General features: G+C 35.8%; 1 protein-coding gene across 1 annotated transcript in view; it reads right to left on the bottom strand.

Annotated features, from left to right (window-relative positions):
- DHTKD1 (dehydrogenase E1 and transketolase domain containing 1) overlaps positions 1-20,939 on the bottom strand; it is a 57,802-nt gene that overhangs the window by 19,807 nt on the left and 17,056 nt on the right. Inside the window, exons 4-9 of the mRNA XM_001367853.2 lie at positions 19,805-19,999; positions 17,768-18,037; positions 12,655-12,826; positions 10,329-10,527; positions 1,180-1,492; positions 453-537 (exon numbers count right to left, since the gene is read on the bottom strand). Of these exons, the coding sequence (XP_001367890.1) occupies positions 453-537; positions 1,180-1,492; positions 10,329-10,527; positions 12,655-12,826; positions 17,768-18,037; positions 19,805-19,999 (1,234 nt within the window). The remainder of the gene's footprint in view (positions 1-452; positions 538-1,179; positions 1,493-10,328; positions 10,528-12,654; positions 12,827-17,767; positions 18,038-19,804; positions 20,000-20,939) is intronic.

Below are 20,939 nucleotides of genomic sequence, written 5' to 3'. Positions count from 1 at the left end.
GGAGTGGGAGAAGATAGAAAAATAAATGTCTGATAATGGAAAACAAATGCAAATGCATTTTTAAAAAAGCAAGTCTTAACACTAGGTTTCCACTCTGATTTTCTCTCTCTAATGTCTTGTCTTTGTTCACTCTTTGAGTCAGCTTGTTCAAATAGTGAAGTGAATTCTAATTTTTCACATTCCAGTGGATTCCTCCAGCCATTGCAAAAGGATGGATAAACCAAAGAGGTCAGTTTTTTTTTTGTCTGTTTTTTAAAACCCTTACCTTCTGTCTTGGAGTCAATACTGTGTATTGGCTCCAAAGCAGAAGAGTGGTAAGGGCTAGGCAATGGGGGTCAAGTGACTTGCCCAGGGTCACACAGCTAGGAAGTGGCTGAAGAGGTCAGTTTTTGCAAATAAGAAAATACCCTTTGTATCAAGAAGCTGAGCAGCAAAGCAGAGATGTGTCTTACCTTGAGCAAGTAATGAGCCCAAAGCTAGAGCTTCTGCAGTGGCCCAGTCTAATTTCATTCCTTCCTTTATTTTCTCTATTCTGGCCTGCATATTAAGAGTGGGAAAAAAAATGGATCACATTTAGTTTCAACAATTTGGCCTCAAATATAGGTATCAATAACCACCTCCTACAATGTCTTTTTCTTCAAGCCTCCCCCCAAATTTAGGAATTTCAAATTCACTCCTAATTGGTGGATTGACTAAACATTTTTCTCTTTTTGTGTATAAGTTTTATTTTTCAATTCTGTGTGCTTAGTCAAATGAAAATGAGGTTATTTTAAATTTAAACCACTAATCATAATTAAAGCATTCTCTGCTATGCTATCTCCAGAATCAAAGGAGAGAAAAAAGATGGGCAAGATGTGACCTTAACATGAACTAAGATAACTAGTCAAAACCAAATAGTTGGGGCAGCTAGGTGGCTCACTGGATAGAGAGCCAGATCTAGAGATGGGAAGTCCTGGATTCAACTCTGGTCTCAAAATATTGTGACCCTGGGCAAGTCACTTAATCCCAATTGCCCATCCCTCACTACTCTTCTGCCTTGGAACTGATATTCAGTATCAAGTCTAAGACTGAAATAAGGGCTATTTAAAAAAAAAAGAATAATACAAATCCATTACATGAACTGAACAAAATAAATGAAACAGTCGCCAAATATCTGAATACTTCCTGATAGAAACCTACTTGAACATAGGTCTTTAGAAGGTGACTGTGCATCTGAAGTTCCTCAGGTACTTCCACAGACTTTCCTCCAACAAATCTCAGAAGGTCAATGGGTACACCAGTGTCCCAGGTGGTGATCCTGGCCGAAGGTTCCACTAGGCCTCGCCAGTGGGCCTGAAGATTAGTTGCAGGTGGGCTATAAAGTGTCATGTTAGTCAGATGGTCACTTAGCTTAGAGTAATAGGAGTTCTTTATTTCAGATACTTCCTCCTGGGTCATAAGTCCATGGGCAATAAGGCTCTCTGCATAGGTGTCTGGGATGCTCTTTCGTGATCTATTTAGGAGATAGAAAAAGAAAAATTAAAATGATAAGCAAGTTAGAAGGCCTCTAAAATTATAAATGGCCTCTCACAGAATAAACATCTTCTGCCAAAAAAGCAACATAGAAAACATACTTACTTTACTACCCATAAATATATCTTGGAATATATCTTGGAGGGAGATTGCATAATTGTGTTTTGTTTTTTTCTTCTTGAGGGCTAGTAAATTGAGCCCAAAGAAGAGATGTGAAAATATATGGAGAATTTCATGTGTCAAGATTTTTTGATGTGTTGATAGGTATTACTGAAATTTTCTCTTTTTCCTCTTAAAAAATTCTTTGTTACAAGAGAACAGGAGAAAAACATTAATTGCTCATGGGTAGGATGAGCTAACATAATAAAAATGACAATCCTACCCAAACTTATTTACTTATTTAGTGCCATACCCATCGAACTACCAAGAAACTTTTTTTGCTGAATTAGAAAAAACCATAACAAATTTCATTTGGAAGAACAAAAGATCAAGGATATCCAGGGAAATACTGAAAAAAAAATGTGAACTGGCCTCAGATATTTCCTAGCTGTGTGACCCTGGTGTGAATGTTAGAAAATTCTCAGACCCTACTTCAGAAGACTTGGTTAAGACCATTCCCCATTTTAAACAATGAAGAGACTTAGTCAGGAATGTGAGAACTCTACTCCACCCATACTTAAGCATACTTTAGGGGAAGATAAAGTTGCAAATTCTTTACTGAACAAGGAAAAGTACTTAACCCATACTTATATTAAGGCAAAAGCCCTTAAGCTGGGCCTGTTTTTAGATCTAATACAAAAGGGTGCTTAAGTACCTATAAAGGTCAGGCAACTTGTAAACTTACAAGGGGCAAAGAGGTGAGAACTTACTCAGAGATTTTAGCCTACTCAGGTATGAATTAAGAATGGTCTGACCTTTGGAAAATGTCTACTGTGATTGGTAGATGTGAGAACTTAGGGGAGGTGACATAGGAGAAAATTCTCTTTAAAAGGAGATGAGAAGCTGAGAGCAAGGGGACTCTCTCAGAGTACTCTCTCTGGAGATTGAGCTGGCCAAAGCTGAACTGTGTATCTCTCTGAACACCAGAATCTTGCTTGGAACAAAATCTTGTGGTGAGTGGATAAAAGACTGACTGATCTCTCTCTTAAAGGCTTAAAAACTTAGGCTGGCCTAGGCCAGCCTATCTCTTTTCTCATTGTTTCCTCTTACTCTCTCTCTTTCATGAATTCCTTATTTGTATTAATTAAAATCTCTATAAAAACCCAGCTGACTTGGGTATATTTCATATTTGGGAATTTTCCCCTGGCGACCATTTTATTCTTAATATAAAAAACATCTTTGCGGTCACAGTTTAAGGCAACCACTCTTTTTATCTGTAACAGTTTATGACCACCACTATTTTAAATGTCACACTGGGCAAGTCACTTAACTCCCATTGCCTAGCCCTTACTGAAATATTGTGTACCATTACACAATACTGATTCCAAGACAGAAGGCAAGACTAATCTGTCTGACAAGTCTAGGACCATGGAAGTATTGAGTCCAAAATAGGAAAAAGAAATAAGCCCAGAAGGCAGGACCAGTAATTCATAGAAGTCAGTATTTACAAAAAGAGATCTGTTGCTTCAGATGGCTAAAATTAATGTACACAGGGGCAGCTAGGTAGCACAGTGGACAAAATGCCAGGCCCAGAGTCAAAACAATATGGGTTCAAACCTGACCTCTGACACTTCCTAGCTATGTGACCCTGGGCAAGTCACTTAACCCCCATTGCCTAGCCCTTACTACTCTTCTTAGAATTGATACTAAGACAGAAGGTAAGGGTTTTTTTAAATATATATACATATTTTAAATATAAAGTATATATAATATATATAATAAAACAGCATGTATAATGAATAAAGTGAACTAGAGATTCTAATGTAAGGAGGCAAATTTAACATCAACATTTAGACGTGGTAGAATAGAATTCTTGACAGTAGGTTGTTCTCTTTTCCAAGGGAACAGAATAGATAAAACAGAAAAGCTTTGCCTGTTAAGAATATAGTTACTGGAGGAATTCCACGTGAACTGGTACAACCTCCAGGAACTGATGCAGAATGAAAGGAGCAGAACCAGGAGAACATTGTACACAGTGACTGACACATTGTGGTACAATCGAATGTAATGGACTTCTCTACTAGCAGCAATGCAATGAACCAGGACAATTCTGAAGGACTTATGAGAAAGAACACTATACACATCCAGAGGAAGAACTGTGGGAGCAGAAACACAGAAGAAAAACAACGGCTTGATTACATGAGTTGAGGGGATATGGTTGGGGATGGAGACTCTAAATGAACATCCTAATGCAAACACCAACAACGTGGAAATAGGTTCTGATCAAGAAACATATAAAACCCAGTGGAATTATGCATTATGGGAAGGGGTGGAGGCAGGGGAGGGAAAGAATATGATTCTTGTAACCAAGGAATAATGTTCTAAATTGACTAATTAAATAAAACATAAAAAAGAATATACATTTATGTAAGCTAATCTAGGACATTGAGAAATAAAACATAGTAAAGAAATCTAGGATAAGATAAAGAGAAGGAAAAAAGAGGTATGTGTCCAAGGCATGCTACTGGTTCCTCTCTCTTACCTCCTGGCAGAGAAGTGATGAACTTAAAATATAGAGGCATACATTTTTAGGCATGACCAATGTAGGAATTTGTTTTGTTATATACTACACATATTTATAAAGAAAGTTTTCTTTTTTAGGGTTTTTTAAGACACATGCTAATATCTTAAAGACACATTTGGTATTTTTGCATTTTTAAAGAAAAGTTTAGTTGTTAAATTTTTTAAAAATTAAGCTTAGTCAAATCTAGATTTTTTGATGAATAAAAATAATATCCCTTATTATTGAGTGGAATAGTCAAGTTATAAGCATTGTACTGAGAGCTTACCTCAGAATTAGGAAGACTTCATTTCAAGTCTTACCTTTGACACATATATTAGCTATGTGACCTGAGTCTAGTCATTTAACTTCTCAGTGCCCTAGGCAACTTTCTAACACTCAAAAGAGAAGAAAAGTTTGCACTTTAAGTTGCAATGCAGGTTTGTATTGGTACATGGGGTTTTCTCATTCAAGAGATCTTTAGACCATTGAAATAATCATGGCTAGTTCCTGTCTCTATTCTTATGACTGAGTAATAAATGTTTATCTTTTGAAGAATTGCTGGGATGCACATTCTAGGGAAAAGTTTTGCTTATGCCTATGTGCAAGGGGCTACTAGTAGCCATCTAAAATAGAATATTGCATTGACACAAGACCTTGACTTCTCAAATGTTCTTTGTACCTCTGCTTTCTCTCTGTCTTTCTGTCTCTGTCTCCCTCTCTCTGTCTCTTTCCTCTTTCTCCCTCCTTCCCTTTCCTCTTCTCTTCCCTTCCCTCCCCCGTCCTAAAAGTTAAGTTATACAACTGACAAATCTGTGACTGGCTTAATGATAATTTTATTCTTAAAAAGGTAGAGAAGACCACAAAGGGACAAGTTATTTTGACAAAAAAGTAACTGATGATGATACATGTAGAACCCAGTTGAATTGCACATTGGCTACAGGAGAGGGGAGGGAGGAGGGAAGGGAAAGAATATGGATCATGTAACCATGGAAAAATGTTCTAAACTAATTAAATAAATAAATTTAAATTTAAAAATTTAAAAAGTAACTGACGTAAAAACAGAAACCTTGGGAACAGGTGACTACTCCATTGCATAGTTAATAATAGTGAAGTAAAGGAAGGCTGCACATAGACCAGAAGGCACATTTCACTTTGGAGGAGGGTTCATGGGAAGGGCAGGTAGGAGCCAATGTGCTAAGGTTTTCAGAAGTATCATCCAAGAGGCAGCGTCCACAGAATGAAATCCTGAAGAATTATGTAGAAATTGGTCCACCAAAAGGTAAGCTGCTTAAAGAAATGGGCACATATAAACCAGAACTAACTGATAAAGTAGCTTAAGAATATACAAACGGAAGATGAAAGCAAGGACAAGTAACAAAAGTAGCAAAGTTCTCTAAGGAAGTCAGCAGGCTGAATTCCAGCAAGATGGTAGAGAAAATGGTAACTAAGTCCAACTCCCTTGGAACACCATAAGACAGTGGAAAATGTAGCAGATAAAATAACAATGACAAGCAGAAAGAAGAAAAATCCTTACAGGAAGAATCTTACCAGAAAAATCAGTTGTCATATTGTGGTAGTGGGAATTCTTTTTTTCAGTATGGGTTGCACTGGATGATTGCAGACATCCATTTAAAACCCTGAAAGTTCATGAATAAGGGGGGAAAGAAGTCCTAATATAATGAGCAATTTTGCAGGATAAAAAAGCAAGATGATATCTACTGAAAGAAGATGACAACAACAAAACCCACTTAGTTGTTTAAAAGAGAAAATGGACATATCAAGAACTTTCATAGTGACTTGGAATCACAATAAGATATATAGGAAGATGTGGCAACTGTAAGACTAAAAATAACTGGCATAGAACCTACTCTAAGCTTCTGCACAAGTACTAACTTCTAAGAATTTGTAATACCAGTGCCCACAATACACTGAGAAACCACCATAACTAAGATTCAAACAGAGGATCTTTCATTCATCTTCACTTAAACAAAGGTGCTCCTTCAGAAGATTCTTCATTAAGCTAGTATTTCTTTATATTTAGGATGTCCCAAAATTCTTAGTGTAAGTTTAAGCTATTACATCTTTTAAAGTGATTAAAGTTTAAAGGTTCAATAAGACTTGTGGGATATTCCGTATCTGTTAGATCCCTATTGTCAAGTCACAGTGGCTGAAGAATATGAACTTCTATCCCTCTGTGGTCTTATAATTATAAAAGCCCAAGCCTGACACTAATTCCTCATTGTTTGGGTCTTTTATACTTCAGGTGGCAAAGAAGCCAATCAACTAAGGATAATTTAAAGCAAAAAATATCCTTTCCCCCTACTTAAAGGAAAACCAGCCCAGCCTATTCAAAACAGGTATTGTTCTAATTATACTTCATAGAACAAAGAGCCTAAATAAAATATTATAAGAAAATTTCCTATAGGTAAGGGGCAGCTAAGTGGCTCAGAAGATTGAGAGTCAGGCCTAGAGACAGAAGGTCCTGGCTTAAATATGGCTTTAGATACTTCTTAGCTGTGTGACTCTGGGCAAATCACTTAAACCCAATTGCCTAGCCCTCACTGCTATATTACCTTGGAACCAAAACTTAGTATTGATTCTTATTCAGGAGGTGAGGGTTAAAAAAATGACTATAGCGCAAATAACATGAGGATAGAATCCATAATTTCAAATAGAGATTTCCAAAGTGAGGCTCATTAATGATGCTGTTAATTTGAGTTAGGCAAAGGAAAAAGATTATGGCTGTTGTTGTTCAGTTGTTTTACAGATGTGTCTTGACTCTTTGTGATCCCACTTGGTGTTTTCTTAGAAAAAACATCCTAGTACTTTGGCAAACAGGTTAAATGACTTGCCCAGGTCACATATAGTGATAACTAGTAAGTGACTGAAGACAAATTTGAATTCAGGAAGAGAAAGAAATCTTCCTGATTGCAAGCATGGCATTCTATCTACTATGACACTTAACTTTACCAAATTTTAGTAGCAAAATAGGATAAAGTTATCCAGAGCTAGATTGAATGAGAGAGAGAAAAGCTGTATTTCTTCACCTGAGGCTTGGTAAGAAATGTATGTGGCAAAGATTTGGGTCAGGTTGTTTCAAGTAAATAAACTACAGCTACATCTATTGTTTGCTTGTTTGTTTTATTTTTAAAGCAAAATCTATAAACCAATTTAGATATGGGTTTTGGGCTGGGGATGAAGAGAGGAGGAATCTGGTTGTTTCTAGCAAAATAAGCTTCAGATAATTGGTATTATTATCGTGCTGGTTTTTTTTTTAATTAAAAGGAGGTAACAAAATTTGCTGAAGGGAAACTAAATCATAACCTTGAATGTAAGTGGGATGAACAAACCCATAAAATGTAAGAGTAATAGTGAATTAGAAAATAAAACCCAAGGTTTTGGCTTTAAATGATCACTCTATTGCAAATATTAATAATATGAAAATGGGTTTTGAACAATGATACACGTATAACCTAGTGGAACTGTTTGTCAGCCCTGGGAGGGGAGAGAGTAGAGAGGAAGGAAAGAACATGAATCATGTAACCATGGAAAAATACTCTAACTTCATTAACTAAAAATAAATAAATAAAGGGGAAGGGGAAAAAGAAAAGAAAACTCAAAATTTTATGCAGAGAAACACACTTAAAACAAATATTTATATAAATAATTACAAGTTAAAGTTGTCTATAATGCTTTAAATTAATCCAAAAAAAGCAAGCATAAGAATCATGACTTTCTAAAGGACAATGGTAATAACTGATAATGACAAGAAAGGCAAACAGAGAACTACATTATATTTTAAAGCATTATCTTGGATGAAACCAAGCCAGTGCTAAATATACCTGTACTAAAGGCATCTGAGTACTTAAAAGGAAAAGCTAACTGAATTCGAAAAAGACCAAGATAGTAAGATAATGATTTTAGATTACTTGAACATGCCCTTTTCAAACTTATACAAATCAATACAAAATATATTTAAAAAAGAAAATTATGGACTTAAATGGAAAAACTAAATAGGCTAGACCTCTGTCAATTATTGAATAGGAATCTTGAGTAATATACCCATTTTTTCAGTATTGACAGCAAATTTTCAAAAATCATGAACTAGGGCAAAAAAGAACAAATAAATAATATATGGGGCAGAAATATAAAAAACTAAATATATTAAAGAATCATAACAATGAGACAATGAATCAAAATTTGTAGAAAGGCATTCTTTATAGGAGGGCTCTTAACTTAGAGTCCCAAGATTCCTAAGAAGTCAATGGATAGATTTCAGGGAGTCCATGAATTTGCTTTGTTAATATTTTAATAACTATATTTCAATATGAGAGAGCTACATAGCTTAGTGGATACAGTGCTGGAGCTGCTCAGGCACTTACTAAAGCTATATGTCCCTGAGAAAGACACTTAATTTCCTTTTTACCTTAATCCACTGGAGAAAATGGCAAACCACTCTAATATCTTAGCCAAGAAAATCCCATGGGCAGGAGACCATGGAGTCATGAAGAGTCAGACACAACTAAACAAAAACAACAAATTTCAATATAATCAGCATCCCTTACAATCTTATATATTATATTTTATTAACATAAAATGCTATTATGAGTAAAAGTCCAGAGACTTCATCAGATTATAAGAGGGGTCCATGACAAAAAAAGGTTAAGAACATTCTCCCTTAGAGAAAAATGTCTATCTCTTTATACATATATTGATGAAATAAAAAGCATTGAAAATTAGTAAAGAATTTCTTTAAAGTTTAAAAAAATGCAAAACTTATAATCCTCAAGCAAAAAAAATAGACATTTTAAAAATCAGAAGAAAAACTAGCTGGAAAAGACTACTGGAATTATTTTAAAATACATTTTAAAAGACCCCAAATCCCAATTCTTTATTAGTGAATCTGAATTTTTAAAAAAACTATTGTTGTTTCTTAACTTGTTTCAGTCATGTCCAACTCTCTGTGACCCCATTTGGGGTTTTCTTAGCAGAGACACTAGAGTGGTTTGTCATTTCCTTCTCCTGCTCATTTGACAGATGAGGAAACTAAATCAAGAAGGGTTAAATGGGCTTACCTAAGTCACTAGTTAAACAGCTAATAAGTCTTTTGGACCTAATTTGAACTCTTCATCACTCCACACCCTGTGCTCTATCCACTGTGCCACCTAGAGCCCTTTAAACAATTACCATCAAAATGAGAAGAGTGAATTCATTATGAAAGAGATGGAATAAAGAAAGTTAGGAATGTTGTGCCAACAAAATGGAGAAAAAATTAAATGGGATGGATATTTACAAAAATTTAAATGTGAAAATCAATAAAACATGAAATAGAGGATTTAACCAACAAAATTTCAGAGAAAGAAATCCAGTAAGCTATAAAAAAAAAAAGTCCTCTTCCAATTAAACAGGTCTTCTTCCTGCCTCCAGATCCAGCACTAAAGCCACTGAATCATTTAGCTACCTCACTTCCTCAAACTGAGTTGTCTAAAAGTAAAATGGGTAGCCTTAGGTCTCCCCTAGTTATATAGCCTTCAAGCAGTTACACAGTGAACACATCTGGGAACACTGTAGAAAGATATTAAGGATAAAATCACTTCTAAGGATCACCTTTAAATCTTTGATTCTATAATCAATTAAATCCTTACATCTTATCAAGAAGCTAAGAGAGTCTATAGTTATAAACAGGGGTATATGAGAGCCAGCTCAGGAAAAAGTTGAATGTTAAATTTTCAGTGTGAGCATTTATACTTCAGAAATTAGCAAATACTGTAGATCAAGGCATGATTTACTGTTTTGTTGACTGTCTAGGCTTACGAAGTGATGAAGAAAATGTTATTAATGAGGATTAAATGGAAAGTATGTCATACTTACAATTTTTCCCCCTAGAGAGCCAGTTGTTAAACATTTATAAACATTTATCAGTATACCTCTAATTATAAGAGCCTTGATAAAATAAATACACTTGGAAAGTTTGCATTTTTGGTTTAAACTTTGTTGCAGAGGCAAGTTTTCATCTCACTCTTCTGCCTCAGTTTTCCTATATGTAAAATAGTCATAAAATACTGTCATAGGAAAATCAACAGAACTAAGAAATACATATAAAGCTAGACATATTTCAGTGGTGGATATTAAATGAACATTCCTAATGATTTACCTAATGATTTTATACATCACAGGATTGGTAAAGAAGGGTTCATCCAGCTCATTATGACCCCACTGCCGGTAGCACAGCAAATCAACAATTATATCTTTGCGAAACTGGCGCTGGTATTCCATAGCCAGGCGGGTGGCACGAACTACTTCCTCAGGGTTATCTCCATTGACATGAATGACAGCACAGCCAACAATCTTACCTGAAATAGAAAGTGGCAATATTAATCAGGCTAGGGAGCACCAAACATGGAAGAAATCTTTTTTTTTTTCAGTCAATGATCAATACATATTAATTAGGTGCCTTTATAGTTATTTAGTCATTTATAGTTGTGGCCAACTCTTCATGAACCAACTTGAAATATTTTATCTAAAGATCCTAGAGTGGTTTGTCATTTCCTTTTCTGGTTCTTTTTACAGATGGGTAAACTGAGGCAAACAAGGTAAAGTGACTTGTCCAGGGTCACACAGCTGTTAAGTATTTGAGGCTAGATTTGAACTCAGGAACAAGTCTTCCTGACTCTAGGCCTAGCATTCTATCCACTGTCCTATCTAGTTACCCCCAATTAAATGCTTACTCAATTCCAAGTACTGGGGATACAAAGAAAGGTAAAATCCATTCTCTAAAGGAGTTCATAGCATAATGGGAGAGGGACTAAAAACTCATAACAGTTATAGAATAATTATATTTCAAAGTTCATCAGGATGTTTCAATTCATTACATAAATGGCAGCCTCAAAATCTCTGTCCTTTTCTCCCATTATCTGAAAATCCAACATGATATAGATGATTCAAAAACATTCTCAAATGTTTTCAAGCCAAGTGTCAACTTGATAGTATTTCTGTTGATAGCTGCACCAAGACTTAAAAATAATATAAAAGGAGGGTAGCTGGGTGGCTCAGTGTATTGAGAGTCAGGCCTAGAGATGGGAGGTCCTAGGTTCAAATCTGGCCTCAGACACTTCCCAGCTGTGTGACCCTGGGCAAGTCACTTGACTCCCACTGCCTAGCCCTTACCAGTCTTGCTTTGGAGCCAATACACAGTATTGACTCCAAGACAGAAGGTAAGGGTTTAAAAATAAATAAATAAACAAAAAATAATATAAAAGGAGAGAAGAAAGGCAGCTGGATGGCTCCGTAAATTGAGAGCCAGGCCTAGAGATGAGAGATCCTAGTTTCAAATCTGGTCTCAGATACTTTCTAGCTGTATGACCCTGGGCAAATCACTTAACCCTCATTTCCTAGTCCTTACTGCTCTTCTGCATTGGAACCAATGTTCACTCTCCACTCTAAGAAAGAAGGTAAGAGTTTAAAAAAAAAAGAAGAAGACTAGAAAATGAATCAAATATGCAGCTGTATGGATAAATCTTTGATTTCATCTGTACAAAATATATTGTAGAAGTATCTGGGCTCTAGTAGGCCTAGACTCAGATTGACCCAAAATTGAATAGATGGGAAAGACCAAGCTAACTTGTGTAGGGGAAGTATGCAGCAGTGACAGTGATCCCAAGTTGCTCTCCAATGTCCACATCCACATGCATACACACACAATACTATACACAACTTTTTAACACTCATTTTCTTGGTAATATTATGACTGTGAATCATAGGACACCACACTCTGAAGGTTACCCAGAAGGACAGTGGAGAGACGCATAATGGGCATAAGTAAGTTAAATCATAACTTGCACCCAAAGAGGTAATATAAGCATTATTATTTAGGAAGTGTATGATAGAAAAGAGAGATGCAGCAGTTATTTAGCAGATATAATAGAAAAAATATATAATAGAGATGATTAGATAATCATCCCAGACAGCCTGAATGTTGTACTGGTGTCCACATAATGTTAAAACATCTAGAGCACAGGATCTTCACCTGGGCTACAGAGACCCCTTACAGGATTAATACTTGTCTGGGGGGCAGAGGGGCCCATAAACTTGCATGGAAAAAAATATCACACTTTTATTTCAATATAATTGGTTTTCTTTGTAATCTTTGGTATTTCATTTTATGCATTAAAAAAACATTACTCTGATAAGGGGTCTATGGACTTTACTAGACCAACAAAAGGGTCCATTATATAAAAAAGTTTAAAAAAACCCTGATATAGAAGGATTCCATCATGTCAGAGATATTAGTCTTCATTTGGGGGACGGGGGCTATACACAGCCAAGAATCACAAGGGATGAAAAAGGTGTGGGTGGAATAGGAGCTATGCCACTGAAGGAAGAAGACACATTAAAAAAATCCCACATTTACAGAAATATTGCGGAACTCCCTACACAAACAGTATGATTGACTTAACCCCTAGTATGGCCGTGGTACCTACCAATGTCACTACAGTACAAGGAAGACCTTCCTCTTTCTGCTGGAGTGGTATAACCCAGCTGGTTATTAACAATTAGATGGATACTTCCACCAATTCTGAAATGTGGGAGATTAGAGAGGGTAAACGTTTCAGGAACAATCCCTTGACCACAGAAAGAAGCATCACCATGAACCTAAATTATGGGGGGAAAAAGGAACATAACAGGTTTAAGCATCACGGTAGAATTAAGAAGGTTTTTTAAATAGTGATGTAAAAAAAATCTATTCATAAAAAGATTTTCCCACAGTGATTAAGCTCTGTGCTCCTTTCTCCCAGGAGCCATTACCAGTTGATCCATTCCCTCTGGCTCTCTATCACCATGTATACAAAGCATCCCAATAATTCCAACATATCTTCCAAAGCAATCAACAATGCCACAGTCAGCCCTGTCAGAGGAGGCAGATAGAACACAAGAGCAAGGTATCCATAAAGATAGCTTGATAGACAGAAAGGAATTTGCTGGACAGTATTTTTTGGAAAAAAACACTCCTCCTTTTCCTTGTCTTCTATTCCCATTATCCTTTTCCCACCAAATGCATATAGATGATCAGACCTCACTTTCCCTCCCTATATCTTGCAGCTGGCACTATGAATATGGCAGTAGGAAAATAATGCAAAGGGAAAATAATTAAGAGTATGGTGGCAGTAAGACCCATAAGTCATACTAATACCTCATCATAGCATGGAAGTGACTCTGGCTTCGTCTATGCTATAAAAGAGCAAACTGGCAAAGCCTAAGCCAAGTTGCTGAGTTTTCCAAAAGGGGCCCCTCTATCTCTTGTCCAAGAACTGACATAACTAAGTAGAGAGATTTGATAAGACCACTATCTACCAAGGTACCCCCTGACCTCACAACAAGGGACTAGATTTCCCTTGAAAGGAAATAAATCTGTCCTTAGTACTTGCCTTGGGCCAAGGCTCAAAATGCTCCTTCCCTGAGGCAGCTTCTGGCCATGTTGATATGGTTTTCTGGTCGCCTAAAGGTATAAATGCTACACCCATGTAGAGTAAGGACCCTTTGGACGTGGTGGATAGCCCAAGACCACATGAGTCAGCACACTCTGACCTCCTCCCCGTCTCATTTCTATATGGAATTGAGAGGGGTCAATAAAACTTGTAACTAACTAAGCTAAGTGCTAGAGTAGCCTTTTCATATATCCTATCTATGCTATGACTAAGCACACTTTCCTTCTATTAACTGTTGAATGAGCTGTGAGTACCACATTTCATTATAACACTGAACCTGAACTAACAAGGTGCCAGCCTAAAACAGGCTTGCCTCATCCAAGAGCTTCATTCTAGGATAAGGAGTTTTTCAGCTAAAGCCGCTCCGGAATTCAAGTTATTCTATTTCTGAGGGATTGCAAACTGTATTAGTGGAGGGAGCATGTAACACTGAGCAAATTGCAGACCCAAGAACCTTCAGAACTGAGGTAAAAATCACTTGGAATAGAGCATGTTACTTGTCTGGAATGTACAAGTCCCATAGATAAGGATCAGAACCCTTAGGAAATCTGGCCATCAACAGGTAGATTGGAATGAAAAGCCAGGAGGCAAGAAAAGAGGTAGCTTAGGTATTGGAAAAGAATGAGAACCATCAAAATTTTAGCCTTCAAAGCAGTGATATTCTCAGAAATATTGATCTAAAGATAGATCTTGAGCAGACCTAAACCAAATGGAGTGCTCCAGGTATAATAAAGCCCTCAGCATTTTATGTACAGAAGAAAACAGAAGGAAGTTCAGGGGAAACACCAACTAGCAAGCCAGTTTAACATGTAGATCTGATTGATTGATTTAAAACAAGCTGTATGAAATGGAAACCAATTGTTTCATATAGAATCCTCTTAGTGTGCTTTGTCGTGGGTATAAGAAATGTTTAAGTTCAGCATTTAAAAAAATTTCTATATGTTATAGAAAAAAACACTTGGAGGTGAATATATTTACAAATTGCTACTAAAACATGTATGTACCTTTATCATAAGCTACCTAATACCATATCATCTGAATTGTTTGTTTCCCAGACTGGTAGAGGCTATATGAATATATTGGAAAAGTACATTCATATCAGTGAATCACTACTATTCAACTCCCAGAGACACTAAAAATGCAAATTCAAAAGCCCAAGTGGTGCCTGCTAGATCCTGGGTCTCTTTCTCTGCTCGAGCCTCCAATTCTGACCAAATCCTCTCTCCCTTCTCAATGATCAACTATCTTTTTGTCTATTCTGTAACTTAAAAGTCCAGAAAAAAATTCCCAACAACCACTACATATCCTCCCCCTCTCCAGTCATGGCTAGAAGCCCTTTTTCTCCCTGACACCCCTAAATAGCATTATAAAATTAATGCTGTAATCAGTCACTCCCCTCTTTGAGCTAGAGATGCCTTAGCTATCACCCAGCATCTTAATCTCCTGATACACAAGCCAAGAAGCTGCTTGTCTTCCTCACAGCTGGATACTCTTCTTTCAGGGTAATGGAGCGAAAGGGAGCTCGCAGCAAGGGACAGATGAATCAGACTGCTCCCCCCAGTACTCTTTTTAAAAAACACTTATAACAGAAGCTATTGTTCATTTCAACTGCTAGGCGAAATATATAACATCTGTTTCCACACTTGCACCATTTTGTCATGCTTCTGTGAAACTTGGCATTTTAGAAACATGCAACATGGGCTGTTCAATAGCTTTTTTAAAGTATGTCTCACCCTGTACTCCCCCACCCCAAATATATTTTTCAAAGGAAGACAATAAGCAAAAGACAGAAAGAAAATAGCAGTGTCAGAAGAATTAGCTAAAATGCTAAAGATTTCCATTTAGAATTCCCTACAAGAAGTCAGAATTGTGAATCTAGAGAAAATAAATCAAGAAATTGTATAGTTGTAATAGAAATAGAGATGTCTAGATGAGAAAGGAGGCATAGGAAGCCAGTCAGCCTCAAACACTAGTCATTTGCTAAGCCTTCATCTCCTCATCTATAAATGGATATAAAAACACTTATCTCACAGGGTTGATGTGAGGATCAAGTGAGATTTTACATATAAATATGTTTTATTTATATATACACATATATATACACACACATATGTTTATATGATATATTACTTAATATATGCTATATATTACCTACATAATACATATATTAACTATATGTTATATAGTTATATATACACCTATGTGTATATATTCATATATATGTATGTATACTACATGTATATGTAAACCTCAAAGCACTGTATAACTGAGACACTATTCTTTTTTTAAACAAATGTTTTTAAACAAAACCTTGTATTTCCCAAACTTTCTTCAGAGACCAACCTTGAATCCTATCTCTTAGTCACAAAATGACTACGAGCAGGTCACTTAAGTCAAAAAGCCTCAATTCCTTCATCTGTAAAATGGGGATAACTCCAAATTTAATATCCTCTGTTGAGGGTTACTGGGAGGATCCAGTGAGATGATGTAGGAAAGTAGCTGACAGATTGTAAAGTTATCATATTATAAATGTAATTTATGTATTGTATATTATATAGAAATAATAAAACATAAATAAAATGTTGGATAATATAATTTTTATAAATGTCAGTTATCAAAATGGTAATAATTATTATATTAACTGTCATTCACTGGGAAAAAGGGTTTTTTTTGCTTATAAGTCAGAAAACTAGAATGAATATTTTCTACTGATTACTTGAAATATCCTTGCATCAAAGGTGGGAATATTGCATTAACTATCAGTCACTGCTAATATGTCAGTCAATTTTTGAAATGCTTTCTTTTCTTTTCTTCTTTCTTTTTTATTCTCTGTAAAAGGAATAGTCCCCTATATCGAGAAAATAAAATAATAATAAAATATAATAAAATTTATTTAAAAGAAATAACCTTACACTAGAACATTGGTAATCAATTTAAATTGTCATCTTCTCATCAAATTGTTTTTTTTCCTAATCAAACTCAGTCAGCCCATTCATTTTTCATATTTCTGACACAGTCAATTTTAATACAGCTAGACTGTCAATAACAATAACTCAAGTAATTTTGTTAACTTATATATGTTATAGTTATACAAACACTTTCAGCCATCAGATCCCAACAATAATAAAGTGATAACCCCACTTTACAGGTGAAGAAACTCAATCTTAGTTGGAAGAGTTAAGTGATTTATCCATAATGACACAACTAATAGTAGTGGCAGGGCTGGGATAAGAACCAAGATTGTTAAATCCTAGGCCAATTCTCTATTCACTATATTAAAAGTAATCAGATGAATATTTTGTTTCCATGCCATCTGGTTAGTTTACCTGTTGCTTCGATTTCCAATTATTTACCCTAATTTACTAGTCTCTCAGATAGGAAAAGAAAACCCATATCCTTAATGCCTAAAAACCATTTATTGAACTTAAATTCATATTGTTTTAACAAAACACACTCTGGAGTCAAGATTTATTGGGATTCAACTTTAAAGTTGGTTTTCAAAGGAATGAACTATAGATCTGAAATCTTCTTGACTACAAAGAACAAAAAAAGTTTAATCTTTTTCAATTCATTTTGAATCATTGAGTCCCACAGAGCCTATAAAATATACTAATACATACAGAATGAAACTTAAATGAATCCTGAAATTACAAAAGTGGAAGTTACTCTAATGTACATTTTCTGTTTGGATAAGACAAAAAGGAAAACAAAACACACATAATAATGGCTTGGTTAAATTTGCTTTGATACCTTTAGCCTTACTTTAAAAAATAGTTTTGCCACCAAGGTTGAAAATTTTAAAACCATATAGATTCTTACTTAGCTAAAATTTTTAGGGAAACAATATAATCTGCACTTCCTCAAAAGTGCAGAAATGGCTATCTCAACCACCCACAAATTCCAAATTCTTGTGAAGAAGAAAGATTCCTCGGGAGATAGGGCCTGCTCCTTTTAGATCTGGTGCTGATAGGTTTAAATGAAAGTTCTCTTTCCAGAAGAGAAACATCAATTCATCAATCACCCTCCAAGCCTACAAAATGTAAGCTTTCTACTTTCCTAACCCTTTCCATCTCTGACCACCTAACACCAAAATAAAGAGTTAAAATACCTGCAGACATATGACTTTGTCCCCTGGCTGAGCAGCACTGTCTGGAGAGTAGTCTCCATCTAACTGTGACTGTTGTCTCCCACGAGTTTTGCCAACAGCAACAGGGTTGACAGCTTCAAGGTGCGAGGGGTTGGGCAGCATAGTAACATGAAGGGGCCGATGAGACCCAAAATCAAGGTCCACAGAGGAGGTCAAATGAGAAAGGACATCTCCAGTAGCAGAGATGCTCTCTGGGAATTCACTTAAGCCACGCATCTTACGGAACATCAGCTATTTTGAATAAATGGACAGAGTACAGTAGGTGAAACAAATGAGCAAAGAGAAAATTGTACTTTTATCACAGTAGAAAATTAAGGGAGCTCTATATTTTAAAGTCAAGAACATTTATTCAATTTAAAAGTTTTGGCAGCTTTGTACTCTTTGTATACATTACGTACACAAGAGTCATTACAGATAGGCATCAAATTCATCTGTTCAAGAGCTGAGAATAATTTGCAGACATTCAAAACCAGCTTTAAAATCAGTATATTTTAATAGAAGCCTATTAGTAAAGCACTTAGCACAGTGTCTGACATACAGTAGAGGCTATATAAATTCTTATTCCCTTCCTTCCCTTCCCCAAAGACCTTGTAGCTCCTTAGTATATATGTATTTGTTCTTTATAAGTCAAAGCTTACCTTGATATGTATTTTTCTTTCCACTACAAGAGGACTGGAGGACTTGATGTGAAAATCTACGGTTTATAGGGCCATGAAGGTTAGCAGGAAATTTGGAGGGAGAAGAGGAAAGAGTGAAAGAGAAGGAAAGGAAGAGGGAAATTTATGCTGCCCTCTCCTTTCTAATAAGGAACAACTAGCTAGAAAGCATAGGGGCCAAGATAGGTTGTGGAGGAGGACCCTCATCAGAGGGATCCTTATTACCAGAACTACATGAGACTCGGGGAATTTAAATGCATCTTTGAACATAAGTGCTCATCCTAGTATTTCAGTTTTGTTTTCCTCATTTTGTTAAAATTTTCCTCTGAAAAACTGTAAATGCCAGGAGAGAATCAGTCTCAGTAAACTAAGGGATATGTTTATATTTCCCTATGTTTCCAGGGTAGGGACTATGGGTCATTAAAAGGAAAAAATCCCCTAAAGTACACATGGGTCCTTTGTATCTGAAGACAATTTCTGACAAAAATTGTTACACAACTTGAGTTACACAAATTTGAGTCTATTACATAGTTTCATGAATTTTTAAAAAATAAAGGTTATCAAAATTAATTCCTTTCAGTTACATGACATAGCGATAACTAGGTGGATATAGAATACAGGGGCTGGAGTCACGAAGACCTGAATTCAAATCTAGCTTCACTTTCTGGCTGTTCAGGCTAGCCTCAGTTTCTTCATCTGTAAAATGAGCTGGAGAAGGAAATGCAAACCACTCCAGCATCTTTGCCAAGAAAACCCCAAATGGGATCACAAAGAGTCCAACTGAAATGACTGATTAACAACATACCATAGAATACCAGTGAAATTTACTACTGAATAAATTTTATTAATTTATTACTCTGTGATATTTTCAGAGAACTTATAAAGTAGATAAAATTATCATGGTTAAAAAAATACAGTTTCAGGCTCTTGGATTAAAGGTGTGTGATTCATATGATTGTATTATGATAATGAACACTACATACAAATGAATGGAAATGCGTCTCCTTGAAAGGTGGAAAGTATGTAATTGAATGATGCTTTTCAGTAGATAAGTACAGTATACCATACAGTCTAGAATTTATCTATTTTATCTTAACACCTCTGTGAGAAACAAAGTAAGCCTCAAACTTCTTTCCCAAAAGGAAAAAGAAACGTGTAGGAAAAATATGTAGCCGCTTAGTCTGAATGCTGGGAATAGAAGCAAGCCTTATTCAAGAGTAAACAATTTTTTTCACTACATATGCCTATTTGGATTTTCAAAGCAAAGCACAGTTATTTCAGTCTGAGAAAGAAGGGTAGATTAGCCAATGTTAGCAAAACAAATGAGGAGTATCTATCTTACCTCTGGTGGGAACTGTAGAAGGCCAGTCAACAAATTAAGTCTCCCTCGATGGGGCATCCCAATGATGACATCTGTCACACCACTATAGGCTGCCATCTTTAACAATTCATGGAAAAAACCCATCATACTTTCTGCACCTTCACCACCATATCGCTTTACTGTGGCAAATTTGGTGGCTAAAAAATGGTCAAACTCCTGGGAAACAGAAGATTAGCTATTTTAGCAACATTGAGGCATCTACACAATTCAAAGACTCACAAATTGAACTTATTGAGGACAAGAACTATATCTCAAGTTTAGGTTTCATTCTTCTACAGTTATCTACTACCTTATATGCATATCCTATTCAATTAAAGCTGAAAACTGTCAAAACTATCTTTGGGGAGTCATTTTAAGGTAGAAAATATGTTTTCCTCACAAATCCAATGAGTTAGATAACTTAAATGTTATTATCCCCATTTTACAGGTAAGAAATTCCTAATTGGTTAGGAACAGATAATAATCAACATTTACTAGGCGTCTTTTATATGTCAAGCACTAGGGATACAAATACAAAAATCAGACAGTCCATATCCTGAAGGAGCTCATATTTTCCTGAAATGAGACATGTTCACAGAAATAAATACAGGCTCTAAAATCCCCAAACACAGTGATTGTGATGGATACACTGACAAGAAGAAGAAATAAGGAAGTCTTCTTGAGAGAGTAGCACTTGAACTGAATCTTGAAAGAGGATGGGGATTCTAATAGGCTGAGATGAAAAAGAACATTGTATACACAGAAACAAGAGCATAATGTCATATATGCAGAATAGCAAATAAATTGGTTTGAATGCAACATAGAGTGTAGGGTGAGAACCATGTTATTGATCTGGAAAAATAAACTGGAATCAGATTGTGAAAGGCTTCAAATATCAGAGGAATTTATATTTTAACCCAGAGGCAGCAGAGAGCCACTGATACTTCTTCAGTATGGAAGTGACATGATCAGATCTGTGCTTTAGAAAAATCATTATCAAAATATCATTCAGGCAGCTTTGTGTTAGATGAAGTAGAGAGGGGAGCCTGGATGCAGGAAAAATAGGTACAAAGTACTTATAAGTACTACAAGTACTTTCAAGTTCAAAGACTACAAA

The sequence above is a fragment of the Monodelphis domestica genome, chromosome 5 (assembly GCF_027887165.1).
Source record: "Monodelphis domestica isolate mMonDom1 chromosome 5, mMonDom1.pri, whole genome shotgun sequence".
NCBI classification, from domain to species: domain Eukaryota; kingdom Metazoa; phylum Chordata; class Mammalia; order Didelphimorphia; family Didelphidae; genus Monodelphis; species Monodelphis domestica.
This window is presented reverse-complemented; position numbering and strand designations above follow the sequence as displayed.